Consider the following 24,538-nt stretch of genomic DNA (forward strand, 5'->3'; position numbering starts at 1 on the left):
ATTTTCCTCTTATTGTCTTGGGCTTCATCATGTAAGAATTCTATAATTACTAATTACAATTTCGAAACAAAATTGTATATTTGGTTTGTGGTCTTTAGCATTTTTTAGTTTTTCTTACGATTTTCATGAATGTTGTTACCTGCGATGCTGTATTGTGGAATTTCTCCAACATAGTCTTTCCTAACACAGTAATTGCATCCTATAAGATTTCGACCTCACAAATACTCGATAAAAAGGACTGCCCATTATAATCTTGATATGATTGATTGATTAACAGTAGAATATAATTACAAAAGTGAATGGTGTATTTATGTTTTTCTGCATAAGGTAGTGTTCTTGAATATACATCTTTATTACTTATCAAAAAAAAAAAAAAAAAAACTTAAAGTAAATTATTAATTAGACTGAAGACATGAATGTAAATGAGAATGTAGAAATTTACTTGAAATTTTGAGTTAAAGAAATTCTTATTTTTTATTAAAGACAATAATACATCCAATATGGTTTATATATTGTATCTTAAAATTGAGGTTTACATGGTTTGATTGATTCGGCACATTACTATTTATTGTTGAAGAGAAATTTCAATTTTGAACATTTCTTAAAATTAGATAAATTTTCATTAGAATACATATGATATTTGACAATTTCTAGCTTGCAAGGTCAGTATAGTACTATGAATGCAATAAACTTATTTTAAAAAAAACTAATGGTACAGGTCATGATGTATGTATGTATACTTAGCTAAATTTGTGACTATGTGTATACAAAAATTGAAGTTGGATGTAAATGTCCTACCAAGGGAGATTCAGAATATAATTGGCAACGAATATTACTTCCAAACATGTTCTAGGGATTCACAAAATTAGAATCTTTTCAATTAAAATTATTTGTGCCACACTCATTTTTTTGCAGCATTTCTGTTTGGAATTCCTAATCTGCACATTATTTACCATGCACACCTGCTTGGTACATAAGAAGTTCTCATCAAATTAAAAATAATATATTAGAACTTCTCATGATACCTTTGAAGCCAATGTAGTACAATGAAAGCAATCTAAATTTTGCTTATGAGAGAATTGTAACTTATTGTTTAAGGATTTATTAGATGTTTGTGGATTCTAGAAGCACCTTTTAATTTAAGTGAAAATTATTGCAGGACACAAAAGACAAATTTGTAAGAAAAACAGAGGAAAACAATTCTCTATTTACAACTGCCATATCTACTGAAGAGGAAAATCAGATGATGATAGCATGCCAATTCAAATGCTTCACAAACAAAGCAAGGCTACTAAACAAAATGCATTGAAGAAGAAGAAAATTTGAAGAGGAAAAAATAACAACTTATTAGTAAGTTTTTCTATTTTAGAATTGTTATGATAGAAAGTTATAATATTTAAAGTTTAACGTATCCCAATATATTTTATAAATATCATAGTTACAGGTAAAACAAACCAATAGATGTACTATATTACCCGGATGAAATTTAATGTATTTTTTATTATATTCTTATGTTAAGTTGACAGTATTTTAAATATATAAAAGGTTCCCGTGTATTGCGCATGTTAAATGATTTCTATTGAATATTTTTTGGAAATTCATTTTTTTTTCCGTGTATTTAGGATTAAAATCTGTCAATGCGTTACTCTACAAAGTTCTATTTAATTTTAGGTTTTTGTTTTCCCTCTTACTTGTTTTATTATTTTTAAAGAGGGGTAGAAATTGTAGGACTTCGAAATTTGAAAGTATATAATGTTCTTTTTACAATGTTTATTATTTCATAGATTTTAGTCCTTATTTCATAGATTTGCATGTTTTGATTGGGAAATCTAAAAGTATAATGTTCTTTGTACAAAATTAATAACTTTTTAGGTTGTGGCAGAAATTAATTTCCTAAGAGATTCCTATGTGTTGGTTTCGGTGTTTATTAAGGTATTCTAGAGACTCATTAGCTGCATCAAAAAAACCATTCAAGAGACTCATAATCTATATCAACAAATAATAGTTAGCACATATATCTTTAACTAACATTACCTCCAAAAAATAATGAGAACCAATCTCTGCTAATCATGATATATTTATCCCTGACAAGGGTGTGAATGAAATGATTCATCAAACTATTATATATGTACGTAATGATAAGCAAATGGACAAATACATTTTAAGTACATAGCGGAGGATCAAATGCAAATATGGAATGAAGACTTAAAAAATATTAAACCTGTAATGATAAATTGATTTTAGTCTACATAAACATTAAGAGATATCTCTTTTATTTCAAATTTTTATATGTTCCTTCAAACCATCACACAAATTATGATACATAACTCAAGGGCTCTAACTAATATTTTTCTGACTTTCTATTCCATAAACCTGTAACCATTTTTTTTTTATGAACTTTTTGGTTGTAAAATTTTCTCTAATCTCATGGTTTGTTTCATTTTGGTTCCTAGGAATGGTAGATTTAGAATTTGAAATTGTCATGCATGTTTTAGTTCAATGTGATTCATTGTGGTTCCTAGGAATAGTAAATTCCTTATTTGAAATTGTCATGTAAGTTTTAAATTGGTGTTTCAACCTTATATGTGGTTTTTAATTTTTAATTTTTTTTACTTAGGTTAATTTGTTTCCGTGTATTATTTTTTGTAGATTCTTGCTTGAAGTAGTAAATGCTTCAAAAATAAAATGACATTTGCAAATTGTTAGCAAATTAGTAAAGGGCAGAGTATTGAAAACCAAAATCATAGAGCACTCCACTGCAGTGCAGAATGCACTACACAAGCCATAATCCAAATATAAATTTTATAAATGTGTTTTTTATACGATAGAAGCTTGACAAGATGCTCAAAATAAGTCAAGCTTTAATTGCTTAAAGTCAAATTCTTTTTTTAGACACTATATGCTTAAATATACTACATTATTTAAGTTTAAATGTATGCAGTAGAAGAATGATAACTAAGTTAATGTTGGATGCAAAATTCATTAATATGTAAAATGATCCCACGCATGGCACGAGTTAGACACTAGTTTCATTAAACATGCGACCTACAAAGTTGATCTTCCATTGAAGATTGCTTCTTTTGTATTCGTGATAGTCTCTTTTAGCCGTCAAGTTCTTGTTCTCTTCTTTCTTGAGTAGTGATTATCTGCCTTTTTTTTTTTTTTTTGGCAATCTCATTTGAGGGGTTCAACTTTGATGAAGATGAGAGAGAGAGAGAGAGAGAGAGGGAGAGAGAGAGTAACTGAAGTTGGATAAATGAATGGAAAAGAAAATTGGAACGTAAGAACAACCATTTTATGAAGAATACCAAGAGGTTGGCAATATGAAACTACTAAATTTTTAGAAGGAGAAATGACAGCTAAGTTGCAAAGCACGATGGAATTTCAATAAATGCTGAAAGCTTTTGTTTTTATAGCTTCCTCATTTTCCATTTAATTGAGGCTAAACAATGGCCCATGTATTAACACTAACTGGTCCATCTTTTATATAACAGTAAAAATAGGTTACTATGAGTTTTGGGATAACAGTAAAAACAATTTAATGAAAAGATGTTAAAAAGGCTAAATGCAAGACTTGGGCTCCACACGACAAGACCTCGTGCATTCCCGCATGAGGTTTCTGCTTTTTTATATATATTGATTGATTGTAGTGTCAAACCTATTCATATATTTTTGTATTTTACTCTGCAATTACCAGTACTTTTTAATGCCTATATTATGTTTGATGATAAGTTAGAATTGTTAGAAATACAGAATAATTGTATTGTATTTCTTGAATGAAAGAATATACATCACTGCCTTTATATAGGAGGCATATGTGTGCAGTACAAGTAGAGTGTAGTACAAATACAAGTGTGCTATACAAGTAACCTAATTGGGCCTAAAGCCCATAACATAATACACGTTAACAGCCCCCCTCAAACTCAAGGTGGATGTGAGACCAACTTGAGGTTGTCAACCAAATCACGAGTGCATCCCTTAGGAAGTGACTTGGTGAAGATATCTGCAAGTTGATCTTTGGAGGAGACGGAGAAAAGCTTAAGAGCACCATGGACAAGATGATAACGGATAAAATGACAATCAATCTCGATGTGTTTAGTCCGTTCATGAAATACATCATTATGAGCAATATGAATGGCACTCTGGTTGTCACAATAAAGGGGAGTAGCAGAGGAGGTGGACACACCCAAATCCTTAAGGAGCCATCGTAGCCAAAGGAGCTCAGATGTGGTATCAGCAAGAGCACGATATTCTGCTTCAGTACTGGAGCGGGCCACAAAAGTTTGTTTCTTGCTTCGCCAAGAAATCAAAGAAGAACCAAGGAGAAAACAGTAACCTGTAGTAGACCTGCGATCAGTAGGATCTCCTGCCCAATCAGCATCAGAGAATGCACGGAGTACAAGAGGAGACTGAGCTGAGTAGAAAAGGCCATGAAAGAGGGTGCCCTTCAAGTATCGAAGAATGCCCAGAACAGCAGCATAGTGAGTTGATCGTGGAGCAGACAGATACTGGCTCACCTGATGAACAGCATAGGAGATGTCTAGATGAGTAACTGTGAGATAAACTAGGCTGCCAACCAATTGTCTGTAAAGAGAGGGATTAGACAATGGTTTCCCCCCTGAGGGAGTCAGATGCGCATTAAGCTCAACTGGAGTGTCAACAGTCTTGCTATCAATGAGTCCAGCTCGAGACAAGAGTTCAGAAGCATACTTAGCTTGAGTAAGATAAAGTCCATCAGTAGAATGAGTGATTTCAAGACCCAAGAAGTAGCTGAGATGTCCAAGATCTTTCATCTCAAATTGCTGACTGAGAAAATTCTTGAGTTCTTGAATGCCACTGAGGTCATCACCAGTTATGATCATATCATCCACATACAGGAGAAGTAAAATAGTGCCTTTATCAGTGCGATGAAGAAATAAGGCAGAATCATAATGACTGGCCATGTAACCCAAATGAGAGATGGTAGAGCTGAATTTGGCAAACCAAGCTCGTGGAGCTTGTTTAAGGCCATAAAGTGCACGTCGAAGGTAACAAACCTTGTTTGAGTCAACAGAGAGACCAGGAGGAGGTTGCATATAAACTTCTTCATGTAAATCCCCATTAAGGAATGCATTTTTGACATCCATCTGAAAAAGGTCCCATTTACGGGCAGCAGCAACAGCTAAGAGGGCACGAACAGATGAGATACGAGCAACCGGAGCAAAGGTCTCTTCATAATCAATCCCATACTCCTGTGTAAAACCTTTTGCAACAAGACGAGCTTTGTAGCGCTCAATGGACCCATCAGAGCGAGTCTTAATCTTGTAGATCCACTTACAACCAACCACAGATTTCCCGGGAAGGAGTGTCACCAAATCCCAAGTATGATTTTTAGATAATGCATCAAGTTCCTCTTTCATTGCAATCTGCCATAAAGGGTCAGTGGAAGCCTCACAATAGGTGTGAGGCTCATGTAATGTAGCAAGAGCAGTGTAACAATGATAGTCAAGTAAATGTGTAGGAATAGATCTTACTCGAGTTGGGTGACGAGGTGGAATGTCTTGTGCAAGATCTTCAGGCGGAGCAGGAGCAGGGGACCCAAGCTCAGGGTTGGGGTTGGGTAGCTCGTCTTCAACCTGTTCATCTTCCACCTGTTCATTAAAGGGTGAACTAGGAAAGGGATCAGTGATATCTGGTGGTTGGACAGAGAAGTCTACAAGAGAATCAGGAGCAACTACAGGAGGATCAGGAGCAGCTACAGAAGGAATATGTGCCTCATCTGGAAAAAGATTTAAAACAGAAGAGGAAGATAGGGAGGCACAAAAGTGAGAGAGCTCGACAAAGAGGCGATGTTCCCAAAAGACAACATTGCGAGAAATACGAAGACGATGAGAGACAGGGTCATAACACCAATACCCCTTTTGAGTTTCGCCATAGCCAAGAAAACAACAAAGCCTTGACCGAGGCTCAAGTTTGTTATGCTCATGTGGCTGAAGAAGAATGAAACAAGCAGAACCAAAGGAGCGAAGGTGGTGATAGTCTGGACATGACCCAAAAAGGCGCTCATATGGAGTTTGATTTTGGATAACTGAACTCGGAATGCGATTAATAGTATGAACAGCATGAAGAGCAGCTTCACCCCAAAAAGGAGCAGGAACTTTGGCAGAGAGAAGAAGAGCACGAACAGTGTCAAGAATATGACGAAGTTTCCGTTCGGCTCTACCATTTTGCTGAGAGGTACCTGGACAAGTTAGTTGATGAACAGTGCCATAGGAATGCAAAACAGCTTGGAAAGCATATTGAGTATATTCAAGAGCATTATCAGATCGAAAAATTTTGATGCGTTTGGAAAACTGAGTTTCAACCATTTTTGCAAAATTAGAATATACTTGCAATAATTCAGAACGATGTTTCATATTAAAAATCCAGCTATAGCGAGAGTAATCATCAACAAAGACAACAAAATATCGAGACCCACCAATACTAGAGACAGAAGAAGGGCCCCAAACATCAGAATGAATAAGGTCAAAGATATCAGTGGATATTGATTCACTAGTATTGAAAGGCAAAGCTGGTTGTTTTCCTAATTGGCACGAAACACAATCAAAATTTTTTGTAGACACTGAACCTAACAAACCTCTAGAAGCTAATTGTTGTACCCGAGAGGAAGATGCATGACCAAGTCGAGCATGCCAAAGTGCAAGGGAAGGAATTGAAGAAGCTGTAGCAGCTGCAGCAACAGAAACTGGAGCAACAAGTGGAAGACGAAGGTTGTCCACGGGAAACATACGCCCAACTCTGGGACCAGTCCCAAGCTCCTGTCCCGTCCTCGGATCCTGCACAATACACCCAGAATAATCAAAGATAATGCGATAACCCAACTCAGCTAATTGTCCAACAGAAAATAAATTATAAGAAAGGTCAGGAACATTAAAGACTCCAGGAACCGAGAGATTGGAGGTCGCAACGGAACCTATATTATGACCAGACATTGTGGAACCATTTGCTGTGCGAATATTAAGAGGGTGCGGTGCAGGTTTAAGGTCAGAAAATAAGGACGAGTGAGGTGTCATGTGATTGCAACAAGCAGAATCCATAAGCTAAGAGGTAGGAGACATACCAGATAAAGCTGAGAGAGAAGAGGAATAAGATGCATTACCAACCGTATGAATGACATTGGCGATGATATTTATAAGGTCATCTCTGGAAATGGTGAAAGTGGATCCAGAAGACTGAGACTTTGCAGAGACGGGAGCCATAGGTTGGACACTCTCAGTGTTAGCAACAGTAGCAGCAGAGATGGAAATAGCTGATTTGTTGCGTTGATAGCAAGTCTTAATATTATGGCCAAAACGTTTGCAAAAATTGCAAAAACGTTTGTTGGATTGTCGGCGACGATTGTTGCAAGAGGAAGAAGACTTGTCCTTATTCTTCATTTTGAAGCAAAATATGCAAAAATAGACTGCACAAATGAAATCTACGCGAAAAACTGGGTAAGGAGAACCTGGACAGAAAAAGTCAACCCTGGAAAAGTCAACGGTCAAAGTCAACGGTCAACGGCTGGTCAACGGTCAACGGTCGGTCAACGGCCAGCAGATGACGTCACAGGATGACGTGGCGATGACGTCAGCAGAACAGTGGATGCTGACGCAGTTAGGGCTGACGTGGCAGAGGGGATGACGTCAGCAGACCAGGTTCCGGCGCGTGAGAGCGCGTGGCAGCGCGTGGAGGCGCGTGGCGGCGCGTGGTGGCGCGTGTAGCGCGTGATCAGCGTCGCAGCAGCTTTGAGAGGCGTGTGGGGGCGCGTGCGGTCTCCGATGGAGGCGAGGCTTCCACGAATGTGTAGATCGGCGCAGGACGATCTCAGTGGTACCTTCAAAAATGAAATCGGAGCAATATTCGCAGCGGTGATGCAAAGGGCAGTGGTCTGTGCAGTGTGAAACTCCTTAATGACGGCGGCTGCAGGTCCGGAACCCAAGGACGACGGCTGGATGACGTCAGAGGTTCAACGGCGAGAGGCTGCGGCGGCAGTTGTGATGGCGGAAGCGTTAGTAAAGAAAGGAAGTCACACTAATGAAGACAAGACTGCTAAGAAAATGTCAGAGCAGTGGCTCTGATACCATGTTAGAAATACAGAATAATTGTATTGTATTTCTTGAATGAAAGAATATACATCACTGCCTTTATATAGGAGGCATGTGTGTGCAGTACAAGTAGAGTGTAGTACAAATACAAGTGTGCTATACAAGTAACCTAATTGGGCCTAAAGCCCATAACATAATACACGTTAACAAGAATGAAAGCTTTTTAAAAGTAGAACTTTATATAGGTTCTCAAAAAATATAATTGGGAAACTTTTTTTACAACAATGGAGAGGGGAATTTGAACCATATTTATCCTATAAAGTAAAGCAACTACCTTATGCAATAAACCTATAAATATAATGCACTTTGGATAAATTTCGATGCGTTTTGGGATAATATAATTATGTAATTTGATTTATGTTATCAAAATGTAATCTACAATTTTACATTGAAATTTTATTTATAATGTTCTACTCATACCAAAAGAATATGTTCTATAGAGTGCAAAGGCAGATATTAATGTGGAGAAGGTTTTCTTTTCAATAGCAAGGATATTAAATGAAGGCTTGCGAATACTGATTCCAAGATTGAGGTATATGGGCATCAATAACTTACCCCATCGGTAATTTGACAATTTCAAGCACACTTTGCAATTGTGTTGGAATATAGTGTCATATAGTTAGGGGAACAACCTACATATTAAAATCAGAATTTTTCAATATTTACCCAACATTGATATCTAATTATGAAATTCTATTAAATTAATATGGCCTAAATGGATTATATAGTTATTTTGTGATTCATTCTAAATTTTGAAACAGTCCATATTTAAAATAAATAAAAAACAATTTAACATTCTTATCATTGCATAGGTGTTCACTAAAGGCCTCTAATAGGTAAATTGATTTCTTATTCTTATATGATTTGTCTTCTTTTGTTTTTGTACAGACAAATCTCCAGTGTTGGAGCTTAAATACTCTAAAACATTGAAAGAGAAAATCAACTAACTTATGCAGTAGGTGATTGATGGAAGGTGTGATTTGCAAATTGTCCTTGTCTCCATTTATGAATGTTGAGAAAGAAGACATTTGAGGTCTTCCGCTTAGGCAATTGTACTATTGCATGCTGTTTTAAGAGACATAATTTAAGAAAAAAGTTTCATGAAAGTTTCATTTCATGATTGTTATACAACTTCCTTAATTAAAGCATTTACATTCTTAATTTATGTTTTAGTGTCAATTCAAATGCCCTTTTATATAATATAATCTATGTTTTATTTGTCTACTTAAATAAGGAAAACAAACACTATTCAACTAAGAGAGATGCCCGTGCACTTGTACGAGTAAGCGACTAGTTAAAAATAAGTTTATTAATAGAACAGTAAATAACATTCTATTTGAATAAAATTTGATATGCATGTTAAGAACATAAGGAATACGAAATTCAACAGTTAAATTTTTAAAAAATTCATACTAAAAACTGAAATATATAAAAAGTTTAAAGAATTTCTCACCAAACTAGTTTGGAGAGAAACTTTATTCTCTATTATGGATTAATATTTCATTAGAGTCATTATTTCTCAAATAAGTTATATATTCTTCCTCTCAAAAAAAAAAAAAAAAGTTATATATATTCTAGAGTATTATTATTGGTGATGCTAAAAAGCCATATTGCTATTTTTAGCACCACCAAATTCAAAATTATCTTTCTATATGTCCTCTGCATATTGTCAAGTGGATAGCCACGGTTGTTCATTTTAATAATTATAATCATACTATGATATGATTAATTAGCTAGTTGCCCCCACATGTCCTTGGTAAGTAAACCTTATGGGGTAACCAGGTTACGTAACCGCGTTGGAACCTTTGGGAGGGGTATACCGTTAAGTAACCGAGTTGGGGACTGGTATCAGGTCCGCATTGGGATAGGGATTCTATCATTTCCTAGTTTCTTCCATTTAGTCAACTTCTAGGACACTACACGCATATAAATGGAGAACCACTAGAACAGACCAAACCTTATCCTTTAATCCTCAAGCTGACCCAATATAAATATTTGCGTTCTTCTTCTTCGGGTTATTAAGTATTAACAATCCAATAGCTGACCTTATTTCACTAGTGGCAAAACTGGATTGATTAGATATTGATCAAGTGCGGTATTTGGGCTTTACAAACACCCATAACAAGCCTAATTTGTGACTAGACTAATCCTATTAGGATATAACACAAACGTGGCTGGTTCTTAGTAAACTTAGAAAAGATGTCTAAAAATACGAAGTCTTCATCTATCTTCTCCTTTTGCCTATTTTGTATCCTGTTGAAATTGTAAAGTTGTGATTTATAACTATTTTGTGTTGCCTTTAATTCCATGCCAAATCTGATTGTAATTTTGTTCAATCTGATGTCCCCTGTATTTTATGTGGGATTTCATTGTATGGATTGTGTGTGAGAGAGTGTGAAAACTCAAAACAACATTGAAGATCAAAGGAGTTTTCGTGGGTAGCTCATGAGAAGACTTCCCGCAAACAAGGTTTTCAGACCCGAACCGTTCATTGAACCGTAAAAGGGAGAGGTTCAAGGTTTTTGAGGTCGAACCGAGGTCGAACCGTGATGACGTCATAATTAATTTAATAATTAATTAAAGCCTAAATATAGATATTAAATTTATAAAACTAGCAAAATTGACAATATATCTATATATGTGAGAGAAATTTAATGATTTTCAAGCATATATTTAATAATTAAATAAGAAAGTTAATAAAATAAAATAATAACTATGAAAACATTAAAATTTATGATTAATTTTTTAAATAAAGTTGAATATCTTTGAAGAATTTTAATTATAATTTTTTTTATTCCTTGTAAGAGATGGATAATTTAATTAAGTTGAATAAAATTGTGTTAAATTGATTTTTTTTTTTATAAAAAAAAAAAAAAAATTGCTAAGGGGTTGGACCGCACGGTTCTCACTGGTTCGTGCAGTCCAACCCCGGTTTTAGCGATTCACGGAATTAACAAAAAATACGGTTCTTTAGGCTTAAAAAACCGGTTTTCATCCCGGTTCCCAGTTTTCACGGTCCGACCTCCCGGTTCGGTCCGGTTCTGAAAACCATGCCTGCAAAGTGAAGGCATGTGCACAGTACATGACAGGAATGTGAAGAGTCATGACAGCTAGTTTTCGCGAGTATTTCATGGGTAAGGCCTTCCCGCGAGATACCCGCAAAACTTTTTGTTTTGCTATTTTGGCATATCTACTCCACTATGTCTTCACCCACACTATATATACCATCATTACCCACATATTGAGAGGAGTGCTTTTAAGAGAGAAAGCCCTAGCCATAACCCTTAAGAGTTAGAGATTGTCATACACACAATCCTCTACACAATCCATTGTGGTTTTCCTTAACTCCTACCTTTCCATAACCAAATTCTTGAGAGGTTGATAGCCCAAACACTTACCACACATCTTGAGTGTAAAGTGAGTTTTTGGTGCTGCTGGGAAGCATTGGAAGAAGCCATTTGTTTGGTGGATGCAATTGGGCTGAATTACGTGATCCGAAGAGTTAGAGAAGACAAGGCTTCGTCAAGTCAGTTGTTAGCAGGAGCTTGGAGGGCTCAAGTACATGGGGTAGACTAGGCTTGGAGGGTCTTTTGTTATTCGTGTACTCCAACTTATTCTCTAGTGGATCGATTTACTGCTTGGAGGGCGGCGGAGAGGTTTTTCACTAAGTTCTTTGGTTTCCTCTTCGATAACACATCGCGATGTTATCTTGTATTTGCATCCTTCTTCCCTACTCTTTTAGCTTTCACTTTACTGTTGATATTTGATATATATGGCTTAGAGTAGTTACATTGTTTGTTCGCTCGCATTTACTCTATTTCGCAAGTTAGAGTAAAATCAACTGAGCCGTAATTTTTTAATTGAGGGTCTAAACAACTCTTGTATTTTCACACATTTTCGAGCTTTCAGAAATTTAACAAAAGATTTTTTTACTAAAATAAATTATGTCATGTCGCTTCCTATTTCAACTAATGAAATTTTATGTTCTTTATAAATGAAAAAATTATATATATATATATATATATATATATTATTCTGCTTTTTTTAAATTAAAATTTTCATCTACTCATATTTATTAAGAGAGAGTTTCAACCTACGATGTCCACTTCTGATGATAACTCATATTATTAATTTTCTAGTGGTAAATATATTGGGGTCAAGTTTTTCCAATCATGATGGTTGGAAAGGAAAGAGAAAAATAGAGTTTTCCCTATTAAAAAATATTCAACTTGGAGTCATTTATTTTAATGTTGACTTTAATCCCAAACCGCTATATTATCATCTAAAATTATGATTTTATCGCTTTTGACATATACAAAAGTAAGATAATGATCTCTCTTCTTGAATATATTGCTTATCTCAATACATTTGTAAATATTTACCACAAATTGATTTTCAATTTCTTTTTTTTCCATAAGGAAGCTTGGTTTTCAATATAATCCAAACTTTCAAGCTTGTTCAAGACAAATCATACTTCCCAAAAGTGTTTAATTAAAAGAATAAAATAAAAATATGGGATTCTTTTACTCATTGTTAAGGGCCATTTTTGTTCGCAGCCATGTATTATCTACTCGAATGGTGACCTTACTAGACTTGGATTTGTTTTGGGAGTTGAGCCCAAAACTCAACATTAGGTTGAAGAGACCAATGACTTCCGGTGTATTTTTAGGCCTACATAATAGATAAAACTCAAAGTCTAAGAATCAAGATAATTGTTGAAATAAATAAATACACACACACACACACACACACACACACACACACACACACACACACACATATATATATATATATATATATTTTATATAAGTTTAGCATAATATCATTGTTTAATCATTTTCTAAAAAATATTGTTGTGAATTTCAGTTAACTTAATTGGTAAAGTCTTTAATGATTGAATAAGAGATCCAGGGTTCAATTGTTACCTACACCCAAAAATCAATTGGAGTCTTGGTCTGATTGTAAAGAACAAAACCATCTGAAATAAGCGTCATAAGTTAAAAATCAGAAAATGTTGAAGATCATAATGATGGATATTAAGTTCATGTCTAGATGGTATTTTATATTCAAATAATATATGTAAAATTGTTCATGTCTAGATAGTATTTTATATTCGAATATTCAAATAATGCATGTAAAATTGTTCACGTCTGGATAATATTTTATTTTCAAATAATGTATGTTAAGAAGTGACAGATCAATTTATTAATCTATATGTTCATTTGTAAAATATTAGTGAAAATAATATTAAAGTAACTTGCATCCAATCATAGGCCAAAATGGCCCATTAGCATGTTTTTTTGAAATATTTAGCAACAGAGCACTGTTTCGGAAATAATTAGGGAAATACCACTTTTTCTGGTACTCGAGCTTGGTGAGCTCGAGTACCATGTTTTTTACTGGTCAAACATCCTCTCAAAAAAAAAACGCCGCTATAGGGCCCGAAAACGTCACTATAGGGCTTAAAAACGCCACTATAGGGCCCCTTGAACCTGTTATGGGGGCTCATAAAAAATTTTTGCAGGAAAACGCCGCTATAGGGCCCAAAAACGTCACTATAGGGCTTAAAAACGCCACTATAGGGCCCCTTGAACCTGTTATGGGGACTTATAAAAAAATTTTTGCAGGAAAACGCCACTATAGGGCCCGAAAACGTCACTATAGGGCTTAAAAACGCAACTATAGGCCTCCTTGAATATGGGGCGACAGTGGATTAAAAAAACATGGTACTCGAGCTCACCAAGCTCGAGTACCAGAAAAAGTGGTATTTCCCTAATTATTTCCGAAACAGTGCTCTGTTACTAAATATTTCAAAAATTAATGCTAATGGGCCATTTTGGCCTCCAATCATACCTAAGAAATGACTCGAGTTTTTGCAACTAACCAATCTCCACAAGGTGTTTTTGCATTTAAGCCTAAGATAAACTTGAGCATACTTTTCGAAAATAGAAAAATAAACACCCTTTTTTATTACTGAATCTGAATGGGTCAGCAGTGCACCGCGTAGAAAGATAGTTAGATACTCCTGTCGACATACATGTTATTCAAAGTAGTTGGTTGAAGAATAAAAAATTAACTTAAAAGTTAAATTAAGATTTAAAAGGAAGAAAGAGTTCTAGAGACCTTGAAAGATCTTTATAAAACTTTTGTCTTCAGCGTGGAAAAGACGCTGATAATTAGAGCAATCCATGCATCTTTGACAAATTAACGTCATTTAAGTTTTAATTAATTGGTCTTCTTCTAAAAAAAGACAAATTAAATGGTCTAACAGTCTTTCCAGAAAGAGAAAAGTAACTAGATGGTAGAAAAGAAAAATCTCACTTAAATAAAATAAAATAAAATAAAGACTTATCACTTTTAAGAGGAAGGGTCTAAGACTCTTCTTGGAATTTTCTAACATCCTTATTAACAGAGACTACAAATTCCATTTGCTCGTTATAAACAGCTTAGGGAGAGGAAAAGGACACAGTTGAGTTAAACTTGTTTGATTTAGAGAGGCTACAAAATACCATTTGCTTGTTATATAAACAGCTTAGGGAGAGGAAAAGGAAACAGTTGAGTTAATAGTTGATAAACTTGTTTGATTTATCAAAAAAAGAAACTATGAGGAAGAAGGCATCAACAGATCTCATCAACAAGAACACCGTGTCTGAAGAATTCCTTGAATTCAAGAGGAAGGTCAGTCAGCTTTTTCTGTTTCTCTTTAACTCATTGTAATCAATATATGTCTAAACATGAGGATGGCAAATCATTTATGCCTTAACTTTAGACACGCAGGGTTACTTTGCTTCTCAATCATTGTAAAACAAGGTAATTACTTTTTCATAATATAGAAATAACTATAAGCTGATTTTTTTCTTTTTTGCTTTTCAATCATTATGCAGAAAAAATGGGGTGATAAGTTGACAGGCTATAAGTGCTTTATGTTGTATCCAAGGTCACTATACATCACTTGGGGTAATCGTGAAAACTGGACTTGGGATTGTTTTGAGGAAACTGGGTGAGTTTTTTTTTTTTTTTTTTTTTTTTAATGGGTGTATTTACTATTCTCCACAATTTTATGGCTTGAGCCTTGTACCTTAACTTGTAGTGATGAAAACATTGAAGTAGCCAAACTATCTCATGTATGTTGGCTGGATGTGAGAGGAAAATTGACAATGTCAGATCTGTCCCCGGAGGTTGAATATGAAATTGCGTATGTGGTGAAGTTGACAAAAGGGGCTTCTGGTTGGGAACTCCCTATCAGACTTAAACTCTCTCTCCCAGATGGAAAAGTTCAAGAACGCCAAGTTTGCCTTTTGGAGAAGCCTAGAAAACAATGGATGGAGCTTAATGTTGGCAATTTCCAGTCCAAGGATGGAGAATCGGGAGAAGTTTGCTTCGATCTTTTTGAGCATGGAGGACATTGGAAAACTGGGCTTATAATTAGAGGTGCCATCCTTCGGCCAAAACAGAGTTGACTCTTCGAAGTTTGATAGAATAAACATCGAATAATAGTTTGTATCTTTGTTGTCAATAGTTGTGAAAAAAATTTATGTCCCTAAGACTTATTTTATTGTATATTAATAGTCATGCTATGGGTCTGTTTGGATAGAACTTATTTTGCTGAAACTGAAAACACTGTAGCAAAATAATTTTTAAATGTGTGAATGGGACCCACTTTTAATGAAAAAGTTGATAAAAATTGGAGTTTGTGGGACCCGTGAACAGTGCACAAGTGCCCTGTTCACAGAAGACCGGGTCAACAATTGCGGCTGGGGAGAAAAAAAAAAAACGCAGAAAGAGGAAACGTAGAAGCGCAAACGTCCCATCCAAACTGCACCTTATATGCTTCTTAAGTCTTGCCACACATTGGCTGTATTGGATTTATTTGTTTGTTTACTCTCAATTTTATATGTGGGAGCAGTGTCATATATGTAAGATGAAATTCCCTAAACATAATTGATTAATAGGGGTGTTGGAAGTATTGCACAAATATTTTACTTTTTGTGATTTTGTGATTTATGAACAAGATCAATAATCAATATATGCACATATCTATGTGTGAATGTACAAGAGAAAATAAAATAAAATTTACAAACTAAATAAATGGAGTATGGTTGATACAAAACTGATTAAGGCTTGTGTTTGACACTATATCCTTAAGAAAGGTTTCACCCCTCATACAATTTATTCAGTGATGCTTGGAGTCCCTTGAATGCCTACCTCCTAAAATACAATGATCAACAACACGCTAAAGAAGCACTATAATCTCTGTTCATAGCAAACATAAATCTCTCTCTCTCTCTCTCTCTCTCTCTCTCTCTCTCTCTCTCTCTCTCTCTGTGTGAAGACTCTTATGAATGAATAAAAAAGTCTCTGGGATGCCTATTTATAGGTGCACTAGCTAGCACCAGATCATAATAAGTGCAATAGTGAATAGACATATTGTGACAAACTCGCACTAGTTCAGAACCGTGCAATAGCCAATAGACATATTGGTTTGGAATTAAATATAACTAGCCGCGAACCTACGCGTTGCGCATGATAATTATTTTCATGGTAGTTTTATTAAAAAAAAATTTACAATTTAAACTAATCTAATAATGAGTAATGTATTTTTTAATTATATTTTTATTTATCATAGGAATAATCATAAATGTAATATAGGAACAATCCAAAACACCAAAAAAAAGTAAACTAAAAAAAAATTAATAAAACTTAATAATGATTAATTGAACCAATATTAGGATAAAATTTTGTTTTTGATAATCTATTAAGGTTATTTTCTTTGTAGAAATTATAATTTCGGCCACCCAAAACATATTATCAAATAAACAATTATTAGCAAAATCTAAGAATTAAATTTCTATACAAGCATTGTTATAAAACAATAATAATAAAAATAAAATTGCAAAAGTTAAAATTTGTCACCTATCCAATTATTTTCGTTTGGCCAACCTTTGCTTTTCTTTAAATAAATGGTATTATAGAGTACTTCTAATACAACTATTAAGAGTACTTTGTTCACCACAAAGGATTAGAAAATAAACAAAAATTAGTAAAGTCTCATATTTTAACATCTAAATTGAGCAGTATAAAAAATCATGCTATGTAACAGAATAAATACCAAATTATCCAAATCATGCTATGTAATAGAATAATATTATATTTTTATATGTTATATTTAATTCTTTAGAACGCAATAGGATAACATTTAACAATCAAAGAGAATAAAAAATAAAAAATAAAAAACAACAACAACAATTTAAAAAACAAAACTATATCAAAATTTTAAAAACAAAACTAAATCGCATTAACCCAAAATAGAGTTTTAAATAATATAAAAAATTATCAACCTAAAGTAGAGATGCATGAAAAATAAAAAAATCCACCAAAAAATTTAGAGAGAAAGAGAGAGGGAGAGAGAGAGAGAGGGGACCATTTTTTTGTGAGGGAAAACTATGCATAGAATAGAAAAGATAGTGACAAATTTATAGTAAGAGGGTATGAATAAGAAGAGTAGTGGGGAGATGAAAAGGTAAGGGAGGGAGAAAGATTAAAGTAGTGGGGAGATGAAATGGTAAGGGAGAGAGAAAGGTTGGAGAAGTGTAAATATTAAAAAAATAAATGTTAAAAACAATTATTAAAAAAAAAATCCTAAAGCTTGAAAGGCTTCAACGTTTTGTTTTTTTGTTTTTTTTAAAGCTAAAAAAGCTCACACAAAACCCTAAAACTGAACTGAAAAGGCTTTGGGTTAGGCTTGATTGTGGAACTAAATAAATAAGAGGTGGACTGGATTAATTATACATATTTATTATAGGGTGATAGTGGAAGTAAATAAATAAGTAGTGGGTTGGATTTATTATAGGGTGATAGTGGAAGTAAATAAATAAGTAGTGGGCTACATTTATAGGAATGAAAATTGTAAAAACCATTTTAAAATTGTAGGACAAATTATATTTTAAAAAAGAAAAGAAAAGAAAAAAGAATGATGTGGCAGCTGATGTGGCACAACGTGAGAGCAGTATCATTAAACGTTACGCTTCAGCTTTTAGTAATATATAGATATAGATGCACACAAACAAACATTGAAATATGCCCAACCCACTTAGGCTGGCATTTATGGAATCAATTTCTTATTCACATCTTAATGAGTTTTTTTTTTTGTAAGTGTCCATGACTTAATAAACCATTTTTCTAACAAGGGGTTCAAGTGAGAGTTCAACGTTAATGGTTTTATTTATGATGCGTGCTTCAATCACAGTAGAACGATTGCATCAATACATGATAGAGTAGGCTTGTGGTGGTGACATGTGAAACTTGGTTAAGTAAATATGTTGGTTTAGTTGGCTTACTTTGGATTTTATGAATGTTTATTTGATTTGGAGAGAAGGACAACATGTTAGTAAGTAAAAAATGTCATTAATTTTATGTATTCAGTCATGTTGGATTGAGGGGGAGAGAAGGGAGAATAGAGTAGAGTTGGTCTAAAATTAGCTTATTTTCAGCCAACTCTACTCTACTCCCCTCCACTCCCCCTCCCTATCTCCTTAATCTAAATAGGTCCTAAGTATTAAGATGTTCAAGGTCTTTATTTTCCAACCAAAAAAAAAAAAAAGAATGTTGAAGGTCTTTATATGGATAGTTTATTGTGATTAATGTCGCTTCTACTTAGTCCATTTTTTGTATCTCTTTTTATGATGCCCGGTAGCAATAGATGAGATCAATAGTTTAAAAAAAAATGTGGAAAATATTATATTCTTAGAGAATAATGTAAAACTAAAGACTATTAGTCGCAGACCCACGCGATGCATGAGAATAGATAATTATATTTTAATTATGGTATAAATATATAATTTGTTCTCAAAATTTTGTGGAAAATAATTTGTTCTCCCAAAAACTTAAACAATTTCTAAAATTATTTTTCATTTTTTTATCTCAAAAAATATATCATCATTTTATTATTTGGATTGATTTGATTGATACTATTCATTTTTTAGACGATCCATATTTTGATAAATTATGTTATCGTGCGTTATATTTTCCTAATTTGTTTTTCCTGTACAACTAAACTGTTTGAGTTTCAAATATATTATTCAAAATTTTCATTCTCTTAAAAAGAGTTATATTTATAATTTTTCTTATCATAGGAGTAACTTCGAACTATTGATTGAGTTTCGTTTACTAATTTAGATACATAAAATTGGAACTGCATATTTCTTAAATATTTCTAAAAGACTATACCATATTATAAATTTAATATTTAAAATAATATGTAGGAAAAAAGTAGACTTTATGTCTAAAATTGAACACTTCACCTATCGAAATGAAAGAAAATAATCTGTATAACTTAAAGAAAACATGATCTAATTTTATTTTATTTTTTGTTTTTTTTTTACTACATACTCCTTTATTTATTAAGATTTAATACCTTTAACTAGATTTTCGTATCGCATTTTTTTTACTACACTCCTGATGAGCTTTTTTTATTCGTCACATCATTGGCCACATCAATATTCTTATTTTTTACTTTTAATTTTAATTTTTTTGAAAACATTAAATATATTAGCTTTACAAATTCATCTTAAGCTATTTTAACTTTACATATTCATTTACTTTAATTTCAATGTTGTAACTAAATAATAAATCATTGAAAAAAAAAAAATATTGTCTATACATATTCATCTTGGGCAATTTAATTTTAATAGTTTTTTTTAGGGGGTTTAATTTTAATAGTTGATAGACACATTCAAATACATAGTCAACACTCTATTTTTATATAAATTCAAAATCTCACTTCCAAAATAACTAATTAATTATTATGTCAAAAAAAAAAAATCAAACAAAAGCTAAAAGAGGAAGAGAGAAGACTTGTGAGTTGTGACAGAGCAATTAAAAAATCAAACACACTACCAAATCGTATTAACCTAAAATAGTATTATATAAAAAATATAACGATTCATCAAACTAAAGTAAAGTCGCAAAAAAGAACATATATATATATATATATATATATATATATATATAGAGAGAGAGAGAGAGAGAGAGAGAGAGAGAGAGAAATCACCTTTTTCGGGAGAGAAATAGAAAATAAAATGAGAAAAAGAAGTGAAAAGGAATAGTCCCTCCACAAACCTAAAGCCCCAGAAGTTGTTGAACCATGGCAAAGTGGTTGGGCTTGGCCTTCGTATAATGGGCTTAAAGCTGGTTCATCTTAGGGATGGTGGATGAGGCTAATTACCACGAGAAGTCCATTCCCGTAGAAAAGGTAAATCAGTAGAGACCCTAAGACATGGAGCGCGAATTGTCAACATGTGACTTCTGGAAAATACTAACAACCACGGGAAACTCCTGGAAGGTGCAAGAAGGAGGAAGATCTTTACCTCTGCATTAATGAAGGGGTCTTACCTAACCTTTGCCGCATTAATGACACACAAGACAGCCCGAACAGTACACGTCACCCTTAGGCCGTCAAAGTTACAAGATAAGAAGGTGAGAAAACTGATAAAGTAAAAAAGAAAACATCCCTACAACCCTGAGGAGAAGCGGGACAACTGTAAGGGCAAGAAGGAGGTTGAAGCTATAGAGGAGGAAAAAGGCCAAAGGAGAGGGGATCCAGAAAAAAGAGAAGAAAGAACCCATCTTAGAAAGAGAGAAAGAGAAACAACGTGTGTAACATCACTGGAATATAAGTTAGAACTTCCCAAGGTTGATAAAGTTTAGATTGTAATAATATTTGCAGTATGATAATGGTCAGGAAAATCCACTGTTTGAGTTTACCATTGTAGAGTGCATCTCCCTACTATTTTTCCAGTATTTATATTAAGGGGTGATTGTAAAAGGTTTCCGAGTGGGTTTCAGTGTCCCTACAACTGGCGACATCTGTGGGAATAACTCTACCAAGCAAAAGACTCAAGAGCAGGGTTGTCTGAGACCATGGCTCACCGATCACAAAGTAGTCCCGCCCATCTAGAGCGGCTTAGAATTTCAGAAGAATCTGTGCATTTGGATAGACGCATAAGGTCCGAAGTTCATAGGGGGACTCGGCAACCACCTAGTCCACCTCCACAGTGTGAGGGATCAGCTACCAATGTGGAGGGACCTTCCCATGCTCATAGAGACAAGGAGTTGGAGAGATTGAGGGAAAAAGTGGCTTTGTTGCAAAGAAATGCGGAGAGGGATAAAGAATTGCTCCATCGTAAAGATGAGGAGTTATACCATCAGAGGAGACCAAGTCTAGCACCAAGTCACTCCCAGGGAGGTAAGCGCCAAAGGGGTAAGGAGAATAGAAAGAGAAACAAAAGATCACCCCATTTTCACGAGGATCGAGATAAGACTCCCCCCAGAGATAGAACAATATCTTCTCCTCATAAGAATAGAAGGGATGAGTATGAAAGGAGGAAGTTGAAAGACCAAGTTCCTCATTCACAAGTCTTTTCACCCGTGGATGTTTCTGGTGAAGATGCCATGACCAAGGCTCTATGCCAAATATCTTAGTCTCCATTCTCGGAAGAAATAGAGAAAATAGACTTACTGAAGACGTTTACTAAGCCAACTTTCACAATTTATGATGGCAAAACAAATCCCGTGGAGCATGTTAGTCATTACAACCAAAGCATGGCCGTATACTCTAAGGATGAGGCCCTGATGTGTAAAATTTTCCTTTCTAGTTTGCATCTGATAGCTATGAGATGGTTTGACATACTAGAGAAAGGATCTATACAGGGTTATGATGAGCTTATCAAAGCATTCAAGGCTCGGTTTGTCAATGTACTCGGACCTCGAAGCCATTTGCTTCACTCCTTTCATTAGCAATGAAGGAGGGAGAAACCCTAAGGGCTTATTCGGATCGGTATTGGGAATTGTACAATGAGATCAGGAGAGATAATGAGGGAATTGCTGCCAGTACCTATAAGGTGGGCCTTCCTATTGATTCTGATTTAAGGGCTTCATTGGCCTTAAAACGGCCAAAATTCGATATTAACCCTGTTTGCCAAATAACATAATTAGTAGGCACTGTTACAAAACTATATTTTTTACTAACATCTCGAGTTTAAAAGACTCGATTTAGGACTCATAAATCGAGTCTCAAAGACTCGATTTCAGTGTTCTGATCACGTCTTATTTGGCGTATTTTCCACGTGGCGTCCACCTGGAAATCGAGTCTCTAAGACTCAATTTATAAGCCAAAAAAAATTTAACTATAAGTCTCTCATGTACAAGCCATTCCCAGAAAAAAAATATATAAAAAAAAACAAAAAAAACTCACCCACAGCACAGCAGCCACCACCACCACCGCCAAATCCATACCCATAAACCCAAACAAACCGGACTCCACCACCTAATGACCCACCAAAACCCAAATCACCCATAACCCACTCACCGTTTCCCACAACCCAGTCACCGATACTGACAACCCAATCACCAACTCCACAACCCAATCACTAACTCCACAACCCAGTCATCGAATCCCACAACCCAGCCACCAATTCCCACAACCCAGTCACCGATTTCCATAACCCAACCATCGATTCATCGATTCCACAACCCAACAACCATCGTGACCCACACCTCAACCTCGAACACAAACGCCGATGTCCACCATAGACGCTGATCTCCACAAACTCACACCCTCCACCACGCCAATCCCCACAAACCCACCCCCTCCATGCCGATCTGAGAGAGCTGGACTGAGATAGAAAAAGGAGAGAACAAAACAGAGAGTGGGGAGAAAGGAAGAAAAGGTGTAAAAGGTGTGCTTAAAACATTATACTTGTTTTTTAAAGGGTCAACTTATAAATTGAGTCTTAGAGACTCAATTTTCAGGTGGATGCCACGTGGAAAAAATGCAACATCAGACGTGATCAGAACACTAAAATCAAGTCTTTGAGACTCAATTTATAAGCCCTAAATCGAGTCTTTTAAACTCGAGATGTTAGTAATATATATAGTTTGAAAACGGTGCCTACTAATTATATTGTTTGGCAAACAGTGTTAATTTCCAATTTTGGCCCCTTAAAACTAGTTATGGATTTGAATAAGCTGATGGAGAGGGTAGAAAAATATAAAAGATTAGAGGATGATCAGTTGCAAGATAAAGCTAGGGCCAAGTTACCCATGCCAGAGAAGAAGGAAGTTAGATTGGATCGGGGTTCTCGACCTCAAAGGGACTTTTTCCCTCAGGTCCAAAAGTAAAAGACGAAAATGGTTAGCTCATTGTATAAAGAGCTCATTTATCGAACTATGGAAAAGATAAATAATGAGTCGTACTTTCGTTGGCCGAGAAAGATGAGTAAGGACGTAACCAGACGAAATCAGAGCCTTTATTGTTCATATCACAGAGACCGTAGGCATACAACTGAAGAATGTCAAACCCTGAAGGAGCGTTTACATTAACTTGAGAAGGATGGATACTTGGGAGAATTCTTGTTACGGGATGATTCACGTCCACAAGACCACAAAGGTGGGTCGAGAATCAACACCAGCTCAGGGACTCATAAAGGTCATCCATGCAGCTAGGAAGCAAGCAGATATTGTTAAGGCCCCATCTAGGGTGTTAACTATGAGCTCAGCCTCTGACTCAAAAGTGGGGGAACCTGTGTTTAAGAGGAGGAGCTGGGAGGTTGAGCGCATTGATTTTACAGGAGAAGACATGAAGGGTATTACACAGTCGCATGAGGATGCCTTGGTAGTGACAGTGCGGATTGGGGGCTTTGATGTTAAGAGAGCCATGATAGATCAAGGGAGTGGGGCAGAAATAATGTACCCAGATTTGTATGAAGGATTAGGGCTTACTCTGGAAGATTTAACGAAATATGATAGTCCTCTGGTGGCTTTTGATGGAAGCATTGTTGTGCCGGCTGAGCATGTGACCTTACCCGTGGAAGTGGAAGGAAGGAAAGTGATGGTTCATTTTATAGTAGTACACTCATACTTTCCATATACAGCCACCCTTGGATGCCCCTGGATCCATTCTATGGGCGCAATACCCTTATCCTTACACCAGAAGGTGAAGTCTCCAACTGAGCATGGCATTGCAGAAGTATGTGGAGATCAATCTATGGCTAGGATATGTCAAATAGCTGCGGTAAGGCAAAAGCAGTAGGCCAAGTCTAGGTCCATAAACCCCTTGTAGCAATTACAGACTCTACCTAAGGATACTTGTGAGCAGTTGGAAAAAATACATATTGACCTCAGGGATAAATATTTCCAGGTAGGAGCTAAACTCCCTATGCCAGAAAAAGTAGAGTTAATATTGTTTTTAGTAAATAATATAGATGTATTTGCATGGAATCCATACAAAGCACCTGGGGTAGATCTGGATTTTATTTGCCATTGGCTTAATGTTGATCATCGTTGTATGCCAAAGAAACAAAGGCCACATAGATCCTCGGATATACATGTTAAGACAGTAAAAGAAAAGGTGGATAAGC

At 35.1% G+C, this 24,538-nt stretch overlaps 1 protein-coding gene across 6 annotated transcripts in view; it reads left to right on the forward strand.

Annotated features, from left to right (window-relative positions):
• LOC126721677 (protein PHLOEM PROTEIN 2-LIKE A1-like) overlaps positions 1–24,538 on the forward strand; it is a 111,629-nt gene that overhangs the window by 40,538 nt on the left and 46,553 nt on the right. Inside the window, exons 1-3 of one of the 6 annotated variants that reach the window (XM_050424728.1) lie at positions 14,484–14,801; positions 15,008–15,123; positions 15,214–15,719. In XM_050424728.1, the coding sequence (XP_050280685.1) occupies positions 14,727–14,801; positions 15,008–15,123; positions 15,214–15,583 (561 nt within the window). In that variant the 5' untranslated portion in view covers positions 14,484–14,726 and the 3' untranslated portion in view covers positions 15,584–15,719. Of the gene's footprint in view, positions 1–14,455; positions 14,802–15,007; positions 15,124–15,213; positions 15,720–24,538 lie in introns of those variants that run through there. The other 5 variants (XM_050424729.1, XM_050424732.1, XM_050424733.1 and 2 more) reach the window with 5 other exon arrangements.

This window comes from Quercus robur, chromosome 4 (assembly GCF_932294415.1).
Source record: "Quercus robur chromosome 4, dhQueRobu3.1, whole genome shotgun sequence".
NCBI classification, from domain to species: Eukaryota; Viridiplantae; Streptophyta; class Magnoliopsida; order Fagales; family Fagaceae; genus Quercus; species Quercus robur.